Source organism: Pristiophorus japonicus, chromosome 9 (genome assembly GCF_044704955.1).
Source record: "Pristiophorus japonicus isolate sPriJap1 chromosome 9, sPriJap1.hap1, whole genome shotgun sequence".
Lineage (NCBI taxonomy): Eukaryota > Metazoa > Chordata > Chondrichthyes > Pristiophoridae > Pristiophorus > Pristiophorus japonicus.
The window spans coordinates 31,075,842-31,099,647 of NC_091985.1; the positions used below are offsets into that span (position 1 = coordinate 31,075,842).

General features: G+C 47.2%; 1 protein-coding gene across 2 annotated transcripts in view; it reads right to left on the bottom strand.

Annotated features, from left to right (window-relative positions):
- crim1 (cysteine rich transmembrane BMP regulator 1 (chordin-like)) overlaps window positions 1–23,806 on the bottom strand; it is a 273,330-nt gene that overhangs the window by 115,085 nt on the left and 134,439 nt on the right. For both annotated transcript variants that reach the window (XM_070889247.1, XM_070889246.1), the window contains exons 6-7: window positions 17,082–17,264; window positions 12,102–12,299 (exon numbers count right to left, since the gene is read on the bottom strand). In XM_070889247.1, coding sequence (XP_070745348.1) covers window positions 12,102–12,299; window positions 17,082–17,264 — 381 coding nt within the window. The remainder of the gene's footprint in view (window positions 1–12,101; window positions 12,300–17,081; window positions 17,265–23,806) is intronic.

Here is a 23,806-nt window from a genome sequence, read left to right on the forward strand (position 1 = left end):
AGCCCTCTGGAATGTGAGCTATGCAGGTTTCTCAATAGCTGATTGTAGTAGTGCTAATGTCAGTCGTCTTGCAAGGTTGAGTGCATCGCCCTGCATCACAGAAACAGGGGAAACTTATGCGTGCGTGCTTGTGTGTGTGTGCGTGCTTGTGTGTGCATGCGTGCTTGTGTGTGTGGGTGCTTGTGTGTGCGTGCGTGCTTGTGTGTGCATGCGCTTGTGTGTGTGCTTGTGTGCATGCATGCTTGTGTGTGTGTGCGTGCGTGTGCTTGTGTGTGTGCATGCTTGTGTGTGTGCATGCTTGTGTGTGTGCGTGCTTGTGTGTGTGCGCAAGCGCTTGTGTGTGTGTGTGTGTGTGTGTGTGTGTGCGAGCTGTTGTTTGCTTGCTCGCTTGTGATGCATGATCATGTGTTGAAAGAGTTTCACAGGGATTAAACAGGATGAATTGTTGGATATTTAATCCTTCTTCAGTGATATGTGGGAATTCTTCTGCAATGTATATGTCTGCAGTGTAACTATTTGTACTGCACTTTTTTTGACAGACATGTGTCTGCCAAGCCCTGCCCCCCATGCCGTGCCTGTCAAGCCACCACCCCTCCCCTGTCAAGCTCCGTCCCCCACCCCCCGCCCCGGGATGCACTTGGACTGGGGTAAGGCACTTCGGCTGGGGGAGGCATGCACTTGCGTCGGGGTTCAGGACTTCGGCTGGGGGAGCGTTGTACTTGGACTGGGATAAGGCACTTTGGCTGGCCCTTGCTGTCTTCTGGGGAGCTCTATCCTCTGTCGCTTCAGGAAGTCAAAATGGATCGACTTACAATTTGCAGTCAGTGAGACCTTAGGATGGGCGATTCCAGTTACACATTCCAGAGAAACTTCAGGGCGTGGCTTATCCACCAAGGGAACCAATCAGAAACAAAGGGTAGAGCATGATGGCCAGTTTTGCAGTACAAATAAGCACGTCCATATGTCTGTGTGTCTAATTTATACAGCGCATGCAGCCTAGTGCAATGGGCAAGAAATTCTTATCTCACATACAGGTACAAGGAGCATCAAATTTATTTTGCATATATAAGGGTGATAATATCTGGCATGGAACCATTACCTGCAAGCTAAAGCAATTTAAAAGTTTATTTTGGTCCCCATTTGTCTGCTTGCTGTATCCATGGCAACTACCTCACCTTGACTGTCCCTTAGTAACTCACTGTTGTGCATTTGGCCTTGTGGAAGCAAAGGCAAAAAAAATGTGCACAACCTACAAATGTGAAGGCTAACTTTGCGTCAATTTAATGCATTTTTTGCACTGAGCCAATTCTGAATCTGTATTATAAATGCAATTTTTCAAGCAATAAAATGAATTGCTCAGGTTTTGTGGTCATGCCGATGCCAGCCCCAGACCCGACTATTCAATGCTCTCCTGCTGGCCTCTCACTCTTCACCTTCATTAAACCACAACTCTTCTGCCCGTTTACTACCCTGCACCAAGTTCATCACCACTGTCCTCACCGATCCACGCCTCAAATTTCAAATTCTCACAGGAATTGCTGGAAGAAAAAGATTGAGATCCACCTGTTGTCTTCTACCATCATGGCAGTCACATGACCTACTCACCCTCATATTTTAATCCCTCCAAGGCCTCACCCTCCCTATCCCTGTAGCCTCCTCCAGCCCTGCAACCCCGCCCCCTCCCAGAACTGTAGGCTCCTCTGAATCCATCCTTTGTGCATTCCACCTCCTTTCACCCTACCATTACTTGCCAAGCCTTCAGCCGCCAAAGTCCCATGCTCTGGGATTCCCTCCCTAAACCCTTCTGCTTCTCCACCTCCCTCTCCTTCTTGGAGACTCTCCTTAGGACTCACCTCTTGGACCACCCACTTTTAACTGGTGAGAGATGACAAATGGACAGTCTGCTCCCAGGCTTCTGGCAATGACGCTCATATCAGCTGTAATAGATGTGTGCGAGTGAGCCTGCTGTGACGAAGTATCTGTCCCGTGCCCGCTCACCGATAGCGTGACAGGAACGGACTTCTCACGGTGTCTAAGGGACTGTAGATGCAGGCTATGTCCTGTGCTTAGTAGCACAGTGCGTTTGGAGAGCCAACGTGCTGGGATACCATTCCGCCATCTTGATATAAGAAAGCATGGACAAAGGAAAGGCCATTTTGTCCATCAAGCCCAGTCCTTCTACAGATGATGTACAATGTGCCCTCTCATGGTCTCTACTCCACCCCTCCTTAGAGAAAATTCTACTTAAGCACTGCCCGATTCCCAAGGGAATTGAGCAACACTCCAGAGTATTCATCCATACTCATGTCTTCCCCATTCAACCCTGGCTTGCTGACCTCCTGACAATATTCCACCCCCTCCCCCGCACCGTGAAACTTCCATGGAACTATGATCAGTCCAGTAAAGAGCTGCTTTTAAATTGACACCGTTTCAGTTTGGATTATGGAAGCCCGATGTTCTGAGCTACCTGCCAGTATCAATCATTCTTTCCAGCCAGTAACGCCTGGATTAAGTGATTAATAGTCATTATTTCAGCTAAAATATTCAAAAAGAATCAACAGAAATAAGGAGGATATTGATACTAAGGAAGGGAAATAATGTTCAAATTGCAAGCTACAAGTGTTAGGGTAGGATCGCTGTCCAGCTAGTTTCTGCTCAGAACAGCAAAACCGTTACCCAAATATTTTAGTGGCATTTATCAAGAAAATACAAATGTGAAAATATGAGAGGGGAATACTTCTACTAATCCTGAAGCATTTTCAATCTCCATCACATGACCACTGCCTAAATAATTACAGTCACTTCTGCAGATGCTACATGGCAGGTAACAGTAACTCTGGGCAATAGCGTCAAACAGAAACTATCGAATGCGCCACTCATTATACACCAGGCCTCAGTTCCCTCTCCATCTGGAGATGCACAATGGACAGCTGATTGGACATCGCCCATTTGACACTGGACGGGACTGCTGCCAGCCAAGTTGAAGTAGCTGCACGTGCACAGCTTGTGTTTTTTCGGTTGTTCGCTAAATACTGTTCGCCATTACAAAGAAAACACTTCCAAAGAGAAAGGAGGGGGTGGTGAAAGGAGATCACTACTGCCAACCAGAGCCGCATCAGGAAAAGAAAATCTGTGCCGGCAAAACACAGTGAGCGTCCATTTTTATTCATTTTCTTCTCCTTTCCCTTCGCACGATGTGCCGAGAAGCAGGACCTGAGGCACCAACATAAATCTCCGCGACCGCCCCCTCCCCCGTGAAATTATAATTCATTAATGCTTAAACCCAACCTGCGCTAGTATTATCCATTATTAAACAAACCCATAGCTCCATGGATTCCATAGATTTAGGCATGCGATATGACTATATAATTATACATTCATACCTAAACCACCACAGATTTATGTGCAGAGCACTTCCAGTTGTTGGCAGCAGTCACTCCATTTTACAACACTGCCTAAAATTACTATAAATGCCGCCCCCCCCCCCTCCCCCCGCCCTGGCTATTTTTGTTATTTCAAACACCCTCATCGTCATAGACAGTCCCTCGAAATTGAGTAAGACTTGCTTCCACTCCAAAAGTGAGTTCTCAGGTGACTGAACAATCCAATACGGGAATCACAGTCTCTGTCACAGGTGGGACAGACAGTGGTTGAAGGAAAGGGTGGATGGGGAGTCTGGCTTGCCACACGCTCCTTCCGCTTGTTTTCTGCATGCTCTCGGCGACGAGACTCGAGGTGCTCAGCGCCCTCCCGGATACTCTTCCTCCACTTAGGGCGGTCTTTGGCCAGGGACTCCCAGGTGTCAGTGGGGATGTTGCACTTAATCAAGGAGGTTTTGAGGTTGTCCTTGAAACGTTTCCTCTGCCCACCTGGGGCTCGCTTGCCGTGTAGGAGTTCCGAGTAGAGCGCTTGCTTTGGGAGTCTTGTGTTGGGCATGTGAACAATGTGGCGTGAACAATGTGGCCTGCCCAATGGAGCTGGTCGAGTGTGGTCAGTGCTTCGAAAAAGCAGTCAATTACAGCCAGGTAAAAAAAAATCTTCTGAATTTGACCCCAATTGTGAATCACCCTCAAAGTGGCTGTTGCGTGTGGTTCAAAATGCCACATTGATGCTGAAGCAGTTGCTCCTCTGGAGCTGAGGCACATTTGGGGGTTCCCGGGTGTTCTTGATACTGACGCTGAAATGGGAAATGGTTTTATTTTCTAGTGGTTAACTTCCTTTACCTTGATGAGCACAAATGTCACCCACCAAAAAAGTAAAAGGTGGTTACGGCCTTTTATCTTGTGAAAATGTCTGAAATTCAAATATTTGAATGCTTTAATTTGTGCCGCTAATATCTTCATTTCTTCTTTCCCATACTATTTTTGGAGATTTGTTTATATCATTTTGCAGTGCGCGACAGTTTGCTGCACTTTATTATAACACTTACATTTACGCAGCATCTTAGCACGTCGAAATATCTTACTTCATACAATGAATGACTATTAAAATACAGAAACTGCTATGCAGAGCATGGATACCCCCTGCACGCAGTAGTCGGGGGAGTGTGGGGAGGTGACTAGGCCTCATGATGATAATCCTCTGAATGGCTTTTTAGGGGTCATCCCAAACGTTCACGCATCGAATGTTCTGATCCCCTGAGTTAATGGTTTGTCTAAGAACCAGTCAGCTCCATTTTAAGTCCAAAATCAATCAGTAAAACATATCATTAAGAAGCTGCCGGGAATCACAAACACTTACAATCTTTACTTAACGCAATGCAAGCAGTACTGTCTCACTAAACTGGACGTGAGTGAGTACGAGGGTCTGGGGATAATGAATGGCAGGTGTCACAGCCTGGGTGCTGATGGGTGATATTTTGCTTCAACCAATTTTGTTTTAAGGGAGTTTACTGCATAAAACAATAGGGATAAAAGTCTGTACTTTAAGACAATTGTTACAAAGGATGTTCTGTTATATGCGACTTTGTTATATTTTTACTCGACCGAATTGAAATAAATTATAGGAAAGCAAACATCAGGGAACTTTACTATTTTTTTTTAAATCCCTAAAAGATAACATCCCCTCCGATCTCCCTCCCTTGTGGAGAAGCACCCAAAGTGACTCTCTATTTCTGTTGGAATGTTGGTCTTGCCCAGATTAAGTTACTGTTACCTAATGCTTAAATATAAAGCTTTGGGTCTCACTCACTGATAATGTGCTTGCCTCAACTCCAGTAAATGCTGCAAAGATTGTGTTGATTCCCAGAACTGACAGCACAGAATTGCTCTATTTTTTGTGTGTGTGTCTGTGTTGGCATTTGATCACAGTCCCAGCTCGCTGCTCTGTATTCCTCAGTGTATATCAAGTGACATTAGGTACTCTGCTCTCTGAGGCTGCGAATAAAAGATCCTGCAGCTTGAGATATTTACTTGCCGTGAGCGGATTTCACAGCTGGAATGTCACGGCACCGCCCATCCTGAATTCCTGCAAAGAATCTGGGTCATGGCAACTTGGGATCTTTTTTTCTTTTTGCCCTCCGTCTGCTTTGCCTCTTGCTGCTTTCTGCACATCACATGGGCCTTTGGGAGCTGGGTGAGGGCAAGGGTGGCCTATGGCACCTGCTGATATCAGTGCCTCTCTGTGATTGGACAGTCGGAGCTGGGTGAGATTCCATTGGGGGCGGGGGCGGCAGGCAGCTTTAGTATGTCGTGCTTTCTCTGCTATACGAGGTAATCAAATGTACACATCTCACTCAAGCCGAGATAAGGGAGGCACGTTTATACTTAGCGCTATTAAGTCCCTCAACCGCCATCACTAAAAAAAGAATGATCTGGTCATTATCACGTTACAAAAGTGACTACACTTCAAGCAAAGTACCTGGTTGGCTGTAAAGTGCTTCAGGGCATCCCAAGATTGTGAAAAGCACTGTATAAATGTATGTCTTTCTTTCCATAGTTAGGGTCATGGGAGAGTGTTGTCTCTCCATTGCTAGAACTGGCTTCCTTTACTTGCTAGTTGAAGCATAGACCGATCTTCTCTGGCCGACAGCGCCAGGACCCGTGGCTGTCTGGCTATGAGTCGGGCACTTAACTGCAGAAGATACTGAGAGGCTTGAGATTTCTATTGTGTGTGAAACACTGCAAGAAGGAGCCAGGCAAGCAACAAGTGGATCTCTGTCAGCCTCCTAGTTACTGCCTGAGTTCTGTTAATGCAGTTCTTCTCGTTCAGGATCCCATGCACAACTTCTTCCACTCTCTCTGTCCCATTTACATTCACTCGTTTTGTGACTGAATGGGGTGGGGTGTCGAGTCCGTGATATTACGGATTGGCAGAATGCAGAAAATCAGGGCTCGAACAGGACCAAAATAAATAATAAAGCCGTGGATTATGAAAGAGCCACTTTTACTTTGCGGCTGGGTTCTGGGAGATCAGTGCCTGAAATCCAAATTAGGACAGCATCAAAATGAAAGTGGTTCAAGGGGAAAAAAAACATCTTCAGCTGTTGGAACTTTGCGGTGCAATCTGAGGTAGATAACATACTTGGGAAATAAGGATGTTAAGTGAAACGGAGGTAGAGTGGGGAAGTGGGATTGAGAAGATCAAGCTGCCACGGCGAATACAACAGTTCAGGAGGCTCAACCAGTTGAATGGCTCACTCCTGTTACTATGGTTGGGAAATTCCTCGCACCAGACCTATGTTTTACATGGAAAACCTGTGCACTGTGCAATGGAGAATAATCAATTGATGGTGTGACAGAGAGAGAGAGAGAGAGCTGGAGGGCAATAATTCAACTTGCCAATTCCAATAATAAACCAGTGAACCTCTTCCAGTTTCTGAGATTGAACTGCTACCTTAAACACCCCGCCACACCTTAATAATATGTTGCCTCTGTTATATCACTGCTGCAGCAAGAATGTGTTTGTTCTGCATTTTGCCTTGAAGCATATCTTGGGATGCAGTCATCGCTCTGGCCCGCTTGCAATGACACATTTCCTCTGTGATGTATTATGTGCTGTTGCAAGTTGTGACACATGTACTTTCCTTTTTGTATGTGGTGTCCCACTACTACTCTTCCAGCAATTTTACTAAATAAATTTTGCAACGCAATTTTATCCCCGACTATTTTCCAAATCATTTAATATTCGGCCCAACACGTCCGTGCCAGTGTTTATGCTCTGCACGAGCCTCCTTCCACCCTTCTTCCTCTGACCCTATCAACATATCTTTCTATTCCTTTCTCCTTATGTGTTTATCTAGCTGCCCCTTAAATGCATCTATCCTAGTTGGCTCAATTACTCTTTGTAGCAGCGAGATCCATATTCTAACCATTCTCTGGATAAAGAAGTTTCTCCTGAATTCCTATTGGATTTATTAGTGACTATCGTGTATTTATGGCCCCTAGTTCTGGTCTCCCCCACAAGTGGAAATATCTTCTCTACGCCTACCCTATCAAACCCTTTTATTATCTTAAAGACCTCCAACAGGTCACCCCCTCGGTCTTCCCTTTTTGAGAAAAGAGCCCCAGCCTGTTCAATCTTTCCTGATAGGTATCGCCTCAGTTCTGGTATCATCCTAGTAAAGCCTTTTTTGCACCTTCTCCAGTCCCTCTATATCCTTTTAATAATATGGAGACCAGAACTGTCCAAGTGTGGTCTAACCAAGGTTCTATACAAGTTTAACATAACTTCATCGCTTTTCAATTCTATCCCTAGTGCTTGGTTGGCTTTTTTTATGGTCTTTTTAACCTGCGTTGCTACATTTAGCGGTAAATTATGGTATTATTATTTATTTTACTGGCTTAGAGGGGGACGTGACTATGTGGTGTGGTACTAACAGGTCAAAGACTCATATTCGATACCTAGTCTATGCTGAGTTGGTTGATCCCAATCCAGGTAGCAGAAGGGACATTACAAGACCTCAATGTTCCCTTATTTGGTTGGTGAAAGAAGCTTTGATATCAGTCTGGATCACTGCTCCTGATATTTGCGCAGTGACCCAGGGTTAGAAAGTGCGGGTGTGTAGATAGGACGAGGCTCACTTTGTGATGCCTCTCACAACTAACCAGCCTGCCAACAGCCTCAGTGGTGCGATACAGGAGGATTCCCGGCAGCTAATGCAAGTATATCCCGGAAAGAGTCGCTGTTGTCCGTGAGGGAGTACATTTGCTTTTTTAAAACGATGGATTTATTATGATCTTAAAACGGTGCTTCACATCATCACATAAAAGAACGGCTGGGATCACAGGCAAGGCATAGTGAGTCCACGTGTGCCCTGAACCATAAGGGAGCCTCCAGACTCAAAGACGGTAAAGGAGAACAATGAGGGTGATGAAGGAAGTGCTCTGAGGAATGACAATAACCTATGGCTGTGAAGCCTGACAGAGAGACATCTCAGAGGGGAGCTTATAGAGGTATCTGATAGAGAGCAAAGAACTTGCCTTTCTATAGCGCCTTTGACGACCTCAGGATGTCTCAAAGCGGTCTACAGCCATGAAGTACTTTTTGACGTGTAGTCACTGTTGTAATGCAGGAAATGCGGCAGCCAATTTGTGCACAACAAGCTCCCATTAACAGCAATGTGATAATGACCAGATAATCTGTTTCAGTGATGTTGGTTGAGGGATAAATATTGGCCAGGGCACCGGGGAGAACTCCCCTCTGCTCTTCCTCAAAACATGCCCATGGATCTTTTACATCCAGCAGGGAGGGGTCTTGGTTTAACGTCTCATCTGAAAGTTGGCACTGCCGACTGTGCGGCACTTCCTCAGTACAGCGTGGGAGGGATAAATATTGGCCCCAGGACACCGGGGATAACTCCCCTGCTCTTCTTTGACATAGTGCCATGGGATTTTTTACATCCACTTGAGAGAGCAGACGGGACCTCAGTTTAACATCTCATCCGAAAAACGGCACTTCCGACAGTGCAGTACTCCCTCAGCATTGCACTGGAGTGTCAGCCTAGATTTTTTTACAATGTGGATTACAATGTGGTAAATAGAGTTTATAGATTGTGTACAAGGAAATTAAATGGAATCGTCCCACGTACAGTGAGCAGAACAGACCTCGAACCCAGTGATGATTCATCTAATGATGCTGGAGGGGATGAGTTATTATATTAGGTAGCAAAAGAAGTTGATTGAGGCAACTGAAACATTGAGCTGCTGGATAGAGTGACCTCTATCCATTAAACACATGACTCAGACATACTCATCCCGTAACTGTGGCCTAGATTACATGCTCAAATCATTGGAGTGGGACATGAACCCACGACCTCCTGACTCAGAATGGGATAGAGAAAAGAAACCTGGACCAATACATTTCGATACTGCAGGGCAGGAGGGCACAAGTCAGGGCTGTGGAGGGCAGGTTTAGGACCAATGCCAGGAAGCGTGTATTTGCACAGAAAGCGAGCAGCAGCTAGAGTGGGTTGCCATGAGGTTGTGGTTGAAGCTAGAACACTGGATCCATTTAAGAGAGAACTAGATGCCGTAATGGGGAAGACATTTGGGTTGGTATGCTGGCAGGTTGAGATAAAAGGGCTGAGTCTTCATTCAAACCATTTACGTGATATATAGCATATGCCACACACAAACACTCTAAGGAAATCTAGCAGGGAGAGCTACAGATCAATCTCCAATTTACACTCCCATCTCACCAGGCTCGTACAGGCAAGGAGCTGTACAGAGATTACCATATGTTATCCAGCAACATACCGTACACTACACATCAGAGGCACATATATACCATACAGCACATATTATAGGGAGACAAATCAAGCTCTATATGCTAGTTTCCTTCATGACTTGTTGCCTCAAAACAGCCACCTGCCAGGTGTGAATTTGAAAATGTACTGTAAACGTTGTTGTAAGATCCCAGTAAAAACATGCACATCATTCCAAAAATAACTTTTCATTTACCACTTGCATTCCTCAGATTCCTGATTTCCCGTCTGAAACGAGGGAATGACCTACATCACTTGAAGCAGTGCTGTCTGGCTTCAGCAGTTTGGGGAGAGCTGTGTGTGAGTCTGCGTGTGTCTACAGTCCAAAGGGACTGTGTTTCCAGTAAACTTATCAAGCAACCTCTTCCCGGCACCGGGTTTGATTTTTTTTATTGTGTGTGAAGTATTTCACAAGACAAGCAATTCCTCCTCCTAAACAGCAGAGGGCCGATATTAACCTCTCCACGCGCTGGCGCCGGCCTTGATTGTACATCCCGGGTTTTGGAAGGTTAGAGGACCTGGGCGCAGGCAGGCCCGGGGGTCGGGCCGGGTCTGACCACAATTCAGGCCCGATGCCATTTTGATGCACAGTCGCGTATTCCGTGCCCGGCGGCACCCCCACCAGGTGCTCAGGGGCAGCGGGTCCAGAAGAGGGCAGAGACTGGAAGCCATTTAAAATTTTCTAAAGGTTTCCTCGTGGGCCAGGAGGAACAAGAGCAGATCCTCCGGGGCAGGTGGGGAAACCTTGATTCCCTTCCGCGCAGGCTTCCCCATCACCTCCCCCCGCATCACATCCACCACCCCCCCCCCCCCCACTCACCGAGTCGCATCTAGCTCCCCTCCCCCCCTCCCTAAATTGCATTCGGCTTATTCCCCCCTCCCCCCCCCCCGAATCGCATCCACCCCCCCACGCCTCCTGAGTCGCATCTAGCTCCCCTCCCCCCAGTGTGATTCTCCGACGGTTGTCTGCAGTTCTCAGCGGCCTCCTGTCATTCTGGCCTGGTTTCGGGGCGGGAGTGGGAGTATGTGAATGAAGCCAATGATTCAAAAGGCCCCCCGAGCGAGTGGCCTGGCCCCAGGTTAAAACTGGGGTTTGAAGAAGCTGACGGGCAGGTTTTTACATCACCACCGGCGACAATATGCCCCGAAAAGGTCGCCCCATCGCAGTGGCCTGTGCTGCCCGGAAACAGCGGCTCAAGGCTCTTTCACTGTCGCGCCGAGCGGCTCGGGGGCGGGGGACGAGGGTCTCCGAGTGCCGATCTCCCCGCTGGTCCTTTGCCGTCAAGCCTCTCGGCTCGGACGGAGGGGCCGTTGCGATGGTAAACTCACTGCTGCCGACCCCGGTCGGTCTCTCTTAGCCGCTCTGCGGACGCAAGGCCACGCCGGGACCCGGGGCCCGCTGACAGGGTAGAGTCTGCTACTCGTGTGTGGAACATGCATGATCAGCAGCACCTGTGGGCACCCGAGGGTCAGCAGCACAGCAAAAGGCCAAGGATTCTGACTCAAAGCCGGAGCAGCTGAGGAAAAGCATTTTGGCTTCCAGGAATAATTATCATTAGCATCACTGGAGGAGTAGAACATAAGAAATAGGAGCAGGAGTAGGCCATTTGACCCCTCAAGCCTGCTCCGCCATTCAATAAGATCATGGCTGATCTGATCATGGACTCAGCTCCACTTCCCTGCCCGCTCCCCAGAACCCCTTATTCCCTTATCACTCAAAAATCTGTCTATCTCTGTCTTAAATATATTCAATGACCCAGCCTCCACAGCTCTCTGGGGCAGAGAATTCCACAGATTTACAACCCCTTGAGAGAAGAAATTCCTCCTCATCTCAGTTTTAAATGGGCGGCCCCTTATTCTGCGACTATGTCCCCTAGATTTAGTTTCCCCTGTGAGTGGAAATATCCTCTCTGCATCCACCTTGTCGAGCCCCCTCGTTATCTTATATGTTTCAATAAGATCACCTCTCATTTTTCTGAAATCCAATGAATATAGGCCCAACCTATCTTCATAAGTCAACCCCCTCATCTCCGGAATCAACCTAGTGAACCTTCTCTGAACAGCCTCCAATGCAAATATATCCTTCCTTAAATACGGAGACCAAAACTGTACACAGTACTCCAGGTGTGGCCTCACCAATACCCTGTACAGTTGTAGCAGGACTTCTCTGCTTTTATACTCTATCCCTCTTGCAATAAAGGCCAACATTGCATTTGTAGAATATTCCTGCCTAATGCTATCGATTAGCATATTATCCGTCTGTGCACTTTTACTGCCCCGCGCTAAAATTGCCATCCCCCGGAGCACGCATAACCAACAACTGTTTCACGCAGGTAGGTTTCTGTTAAATTTCTGTGAATGTGCGCGTTTAAATGCTGAATTTGAAAAGTCTCCTTACCTTCGCACACAGGGCAGCACTCCCCGGGAATCTTCACTGGGTTCAGGCAGCTCTGACCGCACGCAGTGGCCATGCAGTGGGGCTCGCCGTTAATGCACTGGCAGAAGGTGCAGTCGTCCTCGCGCCAGCGGTCGCCGTGCGCACGGATCTGTCCGTTGGCGTAACACCCGGCCGGGTTGTGGATCGGGTATATCGGATCTGTCGGTGGAAGATACAACACCATTAACAAGCCGCGGCGATTATTCTCGGAATAAACGCGGAGATAGGCAGACGCACACAGAAGGGGGAGACAGGCAAACCGGACCTGGGGACAGATACATGAGAGAAACAGGCACGCAGCACGAGAGAGACTCTCACACGCCAATGACGGATAGACTGGCGCACGCAGACGTGACTCGTGAAGCAGACACAACACACACACATGACTCGTGAAGCAGACACAACACACACACACACAAAGACATGACTCGTGAAGCAGACACAACACACACACATGACTCGTGAAGCAGACACAACACACACACACACACAAAGACATGACTCGTGAAGCACACACACACACACACACGACTCGTGAAGCAGACACAACACACACACACACACAAAGACATGACTCGTGAAGCACACACACACACACACACGACTCGTGAAGCAGACACAACACACACACACACACAAAGACATGATTCGTGAAGCACACACACACACACGACTGTAAAGCAGACACAACACACACACACACACAAAGACATGACTCGTGAAGCACACACACACACACACACGACTCGTGAAGCAGACACAACACACACACACACAAAGACATGACTCGTGAAGCACACACACACACACACACACACGACTCGTGAAGCAGACACAACACACACACACACAAAGACATGACTCGTGAAGCACACACACACACACAGACATGACTCATGAAGCAGACACAACACACACACACACAAAGACATGACTCGTGAAGCACACACAAAATCATGACTCGTGAAGCACACACACACACAGACATGACTCGTGAAGCACACACAAAGACATGACTCGTGAAGCACACACACACACACACAAAGACATGACTCGTGAAGCACACACACACACAGACATGACTCGTGAAGCACACACAAAGACATAACTCGTGAAGCACACACACACACACAGACATGACTCATGAAGCACACACACACACACAGACATGACTTGTGAAGCACACACACACACACAGACATGACTCGTGAAGCACACACACACAGACATGACTTGTGAAGCACACACACACACACAGACATGACTCGTGAAGCACACACACACAGACATGACTTGTGAAGCACACACACACACACAGACATGACTTGTGAAGCAGACACACACACACACAAAGACATGACTCGTGAAGCACACACACACACACACACAGACATGACTTGTGAAGCACACACACACACACACACAGACATGACTTGTGAAGCACACACACACAGACATGACTCGTGAAGCACACACACACACACAGACATGACTTGTGAAGCACACACACACACACACACAGACATGACTTGTGAAGCACACACACACACACACAGACATGACTTGTGAAGCACACACACACAGACATGACTCGTGAAGCACACACACACACACAGACATGACTCGTGAAGCACACACACACACACAGACATGACTTGTGAAGCAGACACACACACACACACAGACATGACTTGTGAAGCAGACACACACACACACACAGACATGACTTGTGAAGCAGACACACACACACACACAGACATGACTTGTGAAGCACACACACACACACACACAGACATGACTTGTGAAGCACACACACACACAGACATGACTTGTGAAGCACACACACACACACACAGACATGACTCGTGAAGCACACACACACACAACACACACACACACACACACACAGACATGACTCGTGAAGCACACACACAAACACACACACAGACAGACATGACTCGTGAAGCACACACACACACACAGGCATGACCCGTGAAGCACACACACACACACACACACAGACATGACTCGTGAAGCACACACACAAACACACACACAGACAGACATGACTCGTGAAGCACACACACACACACACACAGACATGACTCGTGAAGCACACACACACATACGCGCACAGATGTGACTCATGAAGCAGACACACACACACGCAGACATGATTCGTGAAGCGCACACACACACGAGAGGGACTGCCATGAGAGGGGTGTGCGTGTGAAACAGGCAGACATATCTCTGAGATACGCATGCCCGTACCCATATCGCACACAAACGCAGTGCTTGGGCACTAGCTGTAGAAAAGAGGCACACACGACTGATTGACACGGTATTCAATATTCCAAAAATAAATGCTGCATTCATATGTTAATTTGCTGAATTCACACCAAGTCCCGTTCACCCATCACCCCTGTGCTCACTGACCTACATTGGCTCCCAGTTAAGCAACGGCAGGAAAATTCTCATCCTCGTTTTCAAATCACTCCATAGCCTCGCCCCTCCCTATCACTGTAATCTCCTCCAGCCCTAGATGTCTGCGCTCCTCCAATTCTGGTCTCTTGAGCATTCCTGATTATAATTGCTCAAACAATGGCCGTGCCTTCAGTTGCCTGGACTCTAAACTCTGGACTTCTCACCCTATCCTCTCTGCCTCTCTTTCCTCCTTTAAGAGGCTCCTTAAAACCTACCTCTTTGACCAAGCTTTTCGCCACCTGTCCTGATATCTCCTTATATGGCTCGGTGTCAAATTTTGTTTGATAACGCTTCTGTGAAGCCCCTTGGCTATTTTAATACGTTGAAGGCACTATCTAAATACAAGTTGTTGTTGTTTGTCAGTAGCAAGCAGCGTGCCATCAACCGTGAGGAAACGCAGCATTTCCGAAGGCCCAATTTCACGCCGTGCCGGAGTATCCCGGCTCACCGGGCACAGGGAGTCCCAGACAGCTGACGGCATTTAAAGGCAGCAGGACTGCCAGCTGGACGCTGGTCTCCCCAGCAGCAAGGCCTCAGTGTGAGACCTGCACTTGGGACAATATGACCCCACTCATCACGTGCAATATAACCAACACCTTGGCTCTTCCAAAGCAGTCAGTGCCTGCTTCCAGTAAACAAAACATTTGCTGCTCGCTGTGATGGTGAAATGAGCTGGGAAGCAGGTGCTGACATCGTGCTTCAATGCGTTAAACAGAAGCAGACTGGACACTGCAGCATAAATAAATGAAGTGTACTAGAGCAGAGAGCAAAATCCTGTTACTGCCATGTAATTGATCTGGTCCAATGCAGCTTAATGGGCTGGTTTAACAATTTCTTATTCCCTAATAAAAGCCTGCCAATGGGTGAGAGATAGATGATTTAATGTCATTAGATACCGGGGCACTTAGAGGACACATTTATGCCAAGCAGGATCAATGCATGCTCTTTCTTTCTCTTCATCTTTCCCGAAGGCAGAGACTGATGCTAGAATAAGGCTTTCCTGCTGATCTTCCTGTTATTTCATTCAGGTGACCATTGCTCTACTGTAGAACCAGCAGGGTCTTTGAGCAGAGGTGCAGGGTCATCACACACGAACCTGATGCTGCTCATACCAGCCATTCACACACGTATTTTCTAGCAGACTGCATTGTGACCATAGAGAGGGAACCGTGGCTGCTTTGTTTCCCTTGCATTGCATCGGCTGTACAACACAGAATCAGACCATGCCAGTGTTTACGCTCCACAGTCTATGTACTTCGCCTCAGAGACAATAACGCCCCAACTGTTGCCAGGTCAGTCAGCGCAGACCCAGAATTCAACCTGGGACCTTCTGATCTGTGTGACCTGGGGCTAAAGCTTCACCTTAATTTGATTAACGGTCTTAGCCGTGATTGAGTGCGAGCGCTCACACCTCCAAGTCAGAAGGTCATGGGTTCAAGCCCCACCCCAGAGACTTGAGCGCATCAACCTAAGCTGACACCCTGGTGCAGTACTGAGGGAGTGCTGCATTGTTGGAGGTACCATCTTTCGAATGAGACGTTAAAACCTCTCAAGGTGGACGTACAAGATCCCGCTATTTTGAGGAAGAGCATGGCAGTTTCTCCCCAGTGTCCTGGCCAATATGTACACCTCAACCAGCAGCACTGGAATGCAGTGCCTGAAAGGGTAGAAGCAGATTCAACATTAATGTTCAAAAGAGAATTGGATACGTTTACAGGGCTATGGTGAAAGAGCAGGGGAGTGGTATTAATTGTTCATTAATAAGATGTTGGCACAGGCATGATGGGCCGAATGGCCTCCTTCTGTGCTTTGATTTAAAAAAAAACAGGTTATCCAGTGATGAGGAGGAATTTCTTCTCTCAGAGGGTTGTAAATCTGTGGAATTCTCTGCCCACAGAGAGTTGTGGAGGCTGGGTCATTGAATATATTTAAAGTGGAGATATCGACAGATTGTTGAGCGATAATGGAGTGAAGAGTTATGGGGAGTGGGCAAGGAAGTGGAGCTGAGTCCATGATCAGATCAGCCATGATATTATTGAATGGCGGAGCAGGCTCGAGGGGCCAATGGCCTACTCCTGCTCCTAGTTCTTATGATTATCACATTGCTGTGCACTGAGTGGCTACTGCGTTTTCTTCATTACTTCACTGACTGTAAAATGCTTTGGGGCACCCTGAGGGTGTAAAAGGTGCTACGTGAATGCAATTTCTTTCTAGTCTTTCTTAACGAACCGCCTTCACCACCTGGGTGGTGATCTGTGGCAGCAGATCGACTGCCCGCTTGCAACCCATCCGATTTTCATTGCATGATTTTAATGGACAGATAATGGGGTGGGTTTTTGTAATGGGCGGGCGAGCCGATCCAGGTCAGGTGGTGAAGACGAACATTTACCCCACCTCCCCCCCCCCCCCACAAGTTTACCTTCATGCAGAGAGGGATGGTAAAGCAGGGAGGGTTACCTTCACAGACCGGGCAGCACTCTGCTTCTGGCACGTAGTACCTGTCACAGTGCAGCTCCCCGCACTGCGCCGAGAAGCAGATGGAGACACCCCCTTGACACCTGCAGAAGCGACACGCATCCATCCGGAACATATTCCCGTCGTAATATTCCACGCCGTTGAATATGCAGGTGGGCTTTGTCTCTGTAAGGACAGAGCACAAAAAAGTTCTGTTAGACTTGGTCACATCGCAGACGCATTTAAGGGGAATCTAGAGAAGCACACGAGGGAAAAAGGAATAGAGAGTTATGTTGATGGGGCGAGCTGAAGTAAGGTGGGAGGAGGCTGGTGGGTGGAGCATAAACCCCGGCCCGGACCGGCTGGGCCGAATGGCCTGTTTCAGTGCTGTCAATACTCTGTAATTCTATCACTGTGGCTGTGGTCTCATTTCTGACAGGCTGACGGCACTGGTAACTTTGCCAGCTGCTATTTTTTTGTTGTTGTTTCGTTCCAATTTTTTATCTCCCGCTCCTTCTCCTGACGACGTTAACCCTTTGGGGTAAGTTTCCATGGGGCACCTACTGCTCTCTCTGCCTCTCTCGTACTTCACCACAATCGCCCATTCTGAAGGAGCTAATCCGGAGTTTCCTACAATTTGACCATGGATGGTCGGGAAAGTCTCGGCCCGAATATCGGTGGGCTATCTAGCTGGCGGGCCATCACGGTTGAGCCAGAGACTTGCCCTCACCTGGGCGACCCCACATGTGTTCGGAACGGTGGATAGCGATCACAAGCTTTAGTTGAATATTTACAACCCCTTCCCTGTCCTCGGAAATTTGTGGGTTGTATAACTCAGTGCCACACCACTACATGATACACCACTGAGTCTTCATCAGGCAGTGTCAACTGTTTACACATGGGGGGGGGGGGGGGGCGTGGCAATTATCATTTGAGTTGGTTGTTTTTTTGTTGACAAAACTGAGGACATTGACCGACTGCTCTGGAATTTCTCCGTCGTCCGTGGAGTACGGGAAGCCAGATTAACCCAATTACTAATCCCAGCCACAAGCTCAAAACTTGACGATTAGTAGCCCCGACTAGTTTACAGCACAGTGTATACTCGAGCAGCTGTTTTCCATCGACAAATCTGAGCAGCCAGCTTTCAGAAGTAGCCGACAAAATTTCTCTGATCTGGATGACAAAAATAGCAACCCTTTGCCCTTCAATCGCAGTATCTCATGGAGCCAGTAACAAGAAGTTGATTGACCAGATGAAGATAAATTTGTAGTTGCAAACTGACTTCACACGACTTAATTCCCATTTCTGGTACGCCACACTTTGTGCGCCACTCTCCCACTTTTACATTCGGAGTGGCAAGCTAGCGTGCTCGGGCTCGGCTTTTTGCACAGAGTTCCACAGATAGCAAACATGCAGGACTGCCTCCTCGTGCCCACAAAACTAAAACCGGCTCCCTTATCCTCTGCCAGAATCGTAGCCTCATGTTTTCATGGACTTGCAATACCACCAGGCATAAAAGATTGAGGTTTCTCAATGCAATGGGTCTCTCTCACTGTCCGCTCCATACATACTGGAAAAGTGCCTTTCATGCGAACACCATACAAAGATAAAGTAAAAAGCAGGAGAGAGATGACACGCACAGCGAGGAAAGGATGGAGAGAGAGGACAAATAGACTGTGAGAATGGGACAGAGAGAGAGAGATATACACATAGCAAAATAAGAATGGAGAGAGAACACACACTGGAAGACAGAACGAGAGAGACATATAGTGAGATTAAAAACAGAGCGAGAATGTCATACAAAGGAGAGAGAGAAAACAGATAGAAGAACCGAAGGACACACACAGGGTCAAACTGGTGAAGAGAAAGATACTCATGGAACAACAACAACTTGCATTCGTATAGCACCTTTAACATAGTAAAACTTCCCAAAGCACTTCACAAGAGCGTAACAGACAGAAATTGACACAGAGCCAAGGAAGGAGACATTAGGACAGGTGAGAGCTAGGTTTGAAAGAGCGGCTCCCCACAGAAACCGGCGGAAAAAAAGATACACAGAACGAGAAAGTGACGGCTATGGAGGCACGTACACATGATAAACAACGCAAAGCTAGACACACAAACAAAAGAAGAAAGAGCAAAAGAGGCAGCACACATACACAAGTGGAGACACAGACAGAGAGAAGGCACACGTATGGAAACAGACAGGACACGGGGAGAGTGAGACACACAGAGAAATGGACAGACAGAGACACACAGGAATAGAGACGTGGAGGAATGGACAGAGACCTGTAGACATAGAAACAGATAAAGTCAGAGAATGGAACAGAGACAGAAAGAGATTAAGACAGTGACAGGCAGACATTTAGAAGAGAGAGCACATTTACTCCAGTAATTTGTGCTTGGTATATCGTAATTCAGCTGAAATTTCTTGTCCCTAGCCAGTTAGCTACTGCTGAACTGAGTCAACAATCATTATTCCGACCGAAAATACTGTAATAGACTCAGTGTTAGCAAACGGGAAAAAAAGAACCAGAAGGCAGACATCCAGCCCGCAACAAACCATTATTCAGTCTGTCTCATACTCGTATTTCAACGGTTGCTGCAACTAAAGTCCTTTCAACGTTCAGCAGGAGCTGTTGCTTTCCCTGAGGCTACACCTGAAACATTTTACTGAGGCTGAGTAACAGGGAGGACACTTGTGCTGCCCACATTCCTCGCCGGATGTGGCTAGAGAGATCCCGGGCATCTTTGGTATTAGGCAATGATTCTGAATAATTGTGCTGGAGGCCAGCCAGCTCCGATTCACTTTCACACAAGAGAGCCCCGAGATCTTCAGCTCTGGGGGAAACTGTACAACAAACAACAAATCATATATTATGAAGGAAAGGAAGAAACCCTAGTTGTGTAAAAAAAAATTATAGCTGGCTATAAGGAAAGGATGAAACTGGGGGAGACAGATGAAAGCTCTAAATCCATGTCCAATTCTTCCATGTGAAGCATCAGAGACAAATCTGACCCTGTCCTCAGCTCACATCCACTGCTGTGCACTTTCGAAGGCAGTAGGAATGCTATAACTGGCCTCAGTATTCTCATGGAATTCTCTGCCCCAGAGAGCTGTGGAGGCTGGGTCATTGAATATATTTAAGGTGGAGATAGACAGATTTTTGAGCGATAAGGGAATAAAGGTTATGGGGAGCGAGCGGGGAAGTGGAGCTGAGTCCATGATCAGATCAGCCATGATCTTATTGAATGGCGGAGCAGGCTTGATGGGCCTAATGGCCTACTCCTGCTCCTATTTCTTGCATGCTGGGCAGGGGGGAGGTTCTGGGTTCAAGTGCCACTCCAGAAGAGCAGTGGCGTTCTTCCTGGTGTCCCGGCCGATATTTACCCTTCAAGCAACATCACTAGCAACAGATTAACTGGTGATAACATTGAGAGAGTCAAGGGTTATGGGGAGCGGGCGGGGAAGTGGAGCTGAGTCCATGATCAGATCAGCCATGATCTTATTGAATGGCGGAGCAGGCTCGAGGGGCCTACTCCTGTTCCTATTTCTTATGTTCTTATGACCACATTGCTGTGTGTGGGAGCTTGCTCTGCTCACATTTGGCTGCCCTTGTTCCTACATTACAACGGTGACTACACTTCAAAAGTACTTCAGTGGCTGTTAAGTGCTTTGGGTCGTCCTGGAGGTCGTGAAAGGTGCTGCTTAAAGACTTTCTTTTGTTTGAACAGATTTGTACTAAGCAGGAAGTTGAGTGACGTGGTCATAATCGTGAGATGGTCAAAGAGCAACCACAGGAGATCAGGCAAGTGACCCCGGCCACAGGTTTGTCCTTCTGTGTGATAAGCAGCAAAGAAACTAAGACACAACATGAAGTGATTTAAAACACAATGACGTGAAAAGAAGGGAATGCACATCTGCTAACAATGCATGTCCCCACTGAAGCATGTTTTTATAGAATTAACCATGATTAGGAGTATGCTTCCAGCACGCATCAAGGAAGATCATGCTGCGATCTCACATGGCAGCACTTCTAACATGGCAACACGGACTGCTGTCTTCTAAATTGAGAATCTGGAATGCTCTGGAATGCAGCCAGCGCTCTGCTATCTATTCTTGTTTCGTGGGGTACCATTAGTGGTAACGTTCGCTAGGGTGCAGCCTCAAATCTTGGGCTGCTTCCAAGGATCGCATGTTGAGACGCAAGTACGAACAAGAGAGTTGTGCTGGAAACGCAGCGTATTGAAGAGTTTAGTAAAGCTTTGAGGCTTAACAGTCCCGGCTACCCAGAACAGGCACTTGTTTTTGGAGGTGCTAGTTGGGGGCCGGGGTTCTTTGTTTGACCACAATTCTGCATGTTGACATAAACACAGTACAACTGACGATGGCTATCGTGACAGTACATTGGTAGAGCGGGGCCTCCTGACTAGGAAACCCGAGTCTGAACTCTAGTATCTAAGCACTTCGGGGACTCCTAGAGGACGAACTTCCTCAGTCTTGACCTGCTTGTCTTGGGCAGGCAGGGAAATTAATGATGTCATATGTCAATCCCTGGGCGAATCTACTAATATCATGCTCCAGTACTTCCAACTAGGGAGGTCACTGGGGGAAACAGTGAAGTAGCATGGGGAAAGCAAACAGAATAGAAGGAAAAAAAGGTAATATTGTAACTTTTCCTTTTAAGAGTATGAAATCCCCCCTTATTCCAGCCTCAGCCTGCTCATTTGCCTTGGGCCTCAAACCTCCTGCAGCGCAGCAGTTAATCAACTTGCACCCAAGCCTCTGTCAGGGCCACTCCGATCAGCTGCTTGGGGGCACGTAAATGTGTGATTCCTGCATTTTGGGGAGGCCCCTGACCTTGGCTCACTCAGCTAGACAACTCAGCTCAGCAGAGTGAGCGGGTAGGGTGCGGGATGAGAGAAATCAAACGTGTGTCCCATCATTCTGGGGGCCCTGCACCACTCTGCTGCATAGAATCCTGGCAGATATTCTGCAATGTGCACATTAGCTGAAACAAAAAAACACTGTCAATGACTTACACTTAAATCATAGAATCAGACCATTCGGCCCATCTTGCCTGTGCTGGCTCTCTGAAAGAGGGATCAAATTATTCCCACTCCCCTGTTTCTTCCCCATATCCTGGCAACCTTTCTTCCTTTTCAAGTATCTATCCAATTCCCTTTTGAAAGTTATTATTAAATCAGCTTCCACCGCCCTTTCCGGCAGTGCATTCCAGATCATAACAACTCGCTGTGTAAAAATAATTCTCCTCATACTCACTCTGGTTCTTTTGCCAATTATTTTAAATCTGTGTCCTCTGGCTACTGACCCTCCTGTCAGTGGAAACAGTCTCTCCCTAACTACTCCAGCAACACCTCTAATAAATCTCCCCTTTAACCTTCTCTTCTCTAAGGACAACAATCACAGCTTCTTTAGCGTACTGCAAAGTCCTAATGTGCTTTGCAAGATGTGGGTGGGGTGGGGGGTAACTGGAGCCAGAATTGGAAGCAGAGCTAGAGGAGGTGGTAAAATGTGATGTTGAAGAGGTGAATGGGTCACTAAGGTAGTTGTTGAAGATGGAGAGAGATGAAGTCAGGGGGAAAGATTTGGGGAGGGTCAAGAGAGAATGTTGACTGAAGGCTCGGGCACTGGTGGTAGAGCAGAGTAATGTGGTGAGGGCAGGGGAGAGAAGCACAGTTGATCTGGTTTCAGAGGTAGGGTGGACAGAGGAATACTTCAAGCAAACTTTACGGAAACCACATTGAGGATAGGAACACAGGAACCGGAGGAGGCCATTCAGCCCCTCGAGCCTGTTCCGCCACTGAATGAGATCATGGTTGATCTGTATCCTAACTCCATTCACCTGCCTTGGCTCCATAGCTTGTAATACCCATGTCCAGCAAAACTCTGTTCATTTCAGATTTAAAATTATTAAGTGAGCCAGCATCTTCAGCTTTTTGTGTGAGAGAATTCCACACTTCTACCACCCTTTGCATGTAGTGTTTCCCAACTTCTCTCCTGAATGGCCTGGCTCTGATTTTAAGGTTATTTCCCCTTGTCCTAGACTCCCCCATCAGTAGAAAAGGTTTGTCTCTATCTACCCTATTAATTGCTTTCAAAATCCTAAAAACCTCAAACAAATCAACCCTTGCCCTTCTATATGCCAGGGAAGACAAGCCTGGTTTCTGGTGAATCTGCACTACACTCCTTCCAAGGCCAATATATCCTTTCTAAGATGCGGTGTCCAGAACGGTACAGATTTTACTAACCTGTGCTCATCTTCAAACAATTTCCATTATTACTGTACTTCTAATTTGTGCTCAGAGCAATGCTCCAGAGATCAAACTTCCTGACATGGCCATCGATTCTGAACATTTATGAAGGAAGTATCCCTTTATCTGAACATATATCACCACTAATCCTTGCTGTGTGTCACGATAATGTCAGACACTTTTTACCCTTTAGATTCAATTACCGTGATGTGTATGTGTTTGCGCACAGAGGGTTATTAATCACCCTCCCCCTTTTGCCTCATAATATTCCTGTTGCGTGGAAACATTCTTTTGTCTCATGAATTATAGCCATTCTTTGACTATTGATTACCCGTTAATAAAATATGTAGCAGTACAAAGGCTAATTTAAGTGTTTTATCAATTTATCAATTCTCACTTTGTGCGTACCCTCTGCCTGTACCCTCCACACAACTTGATGGTTTTATGCCTTC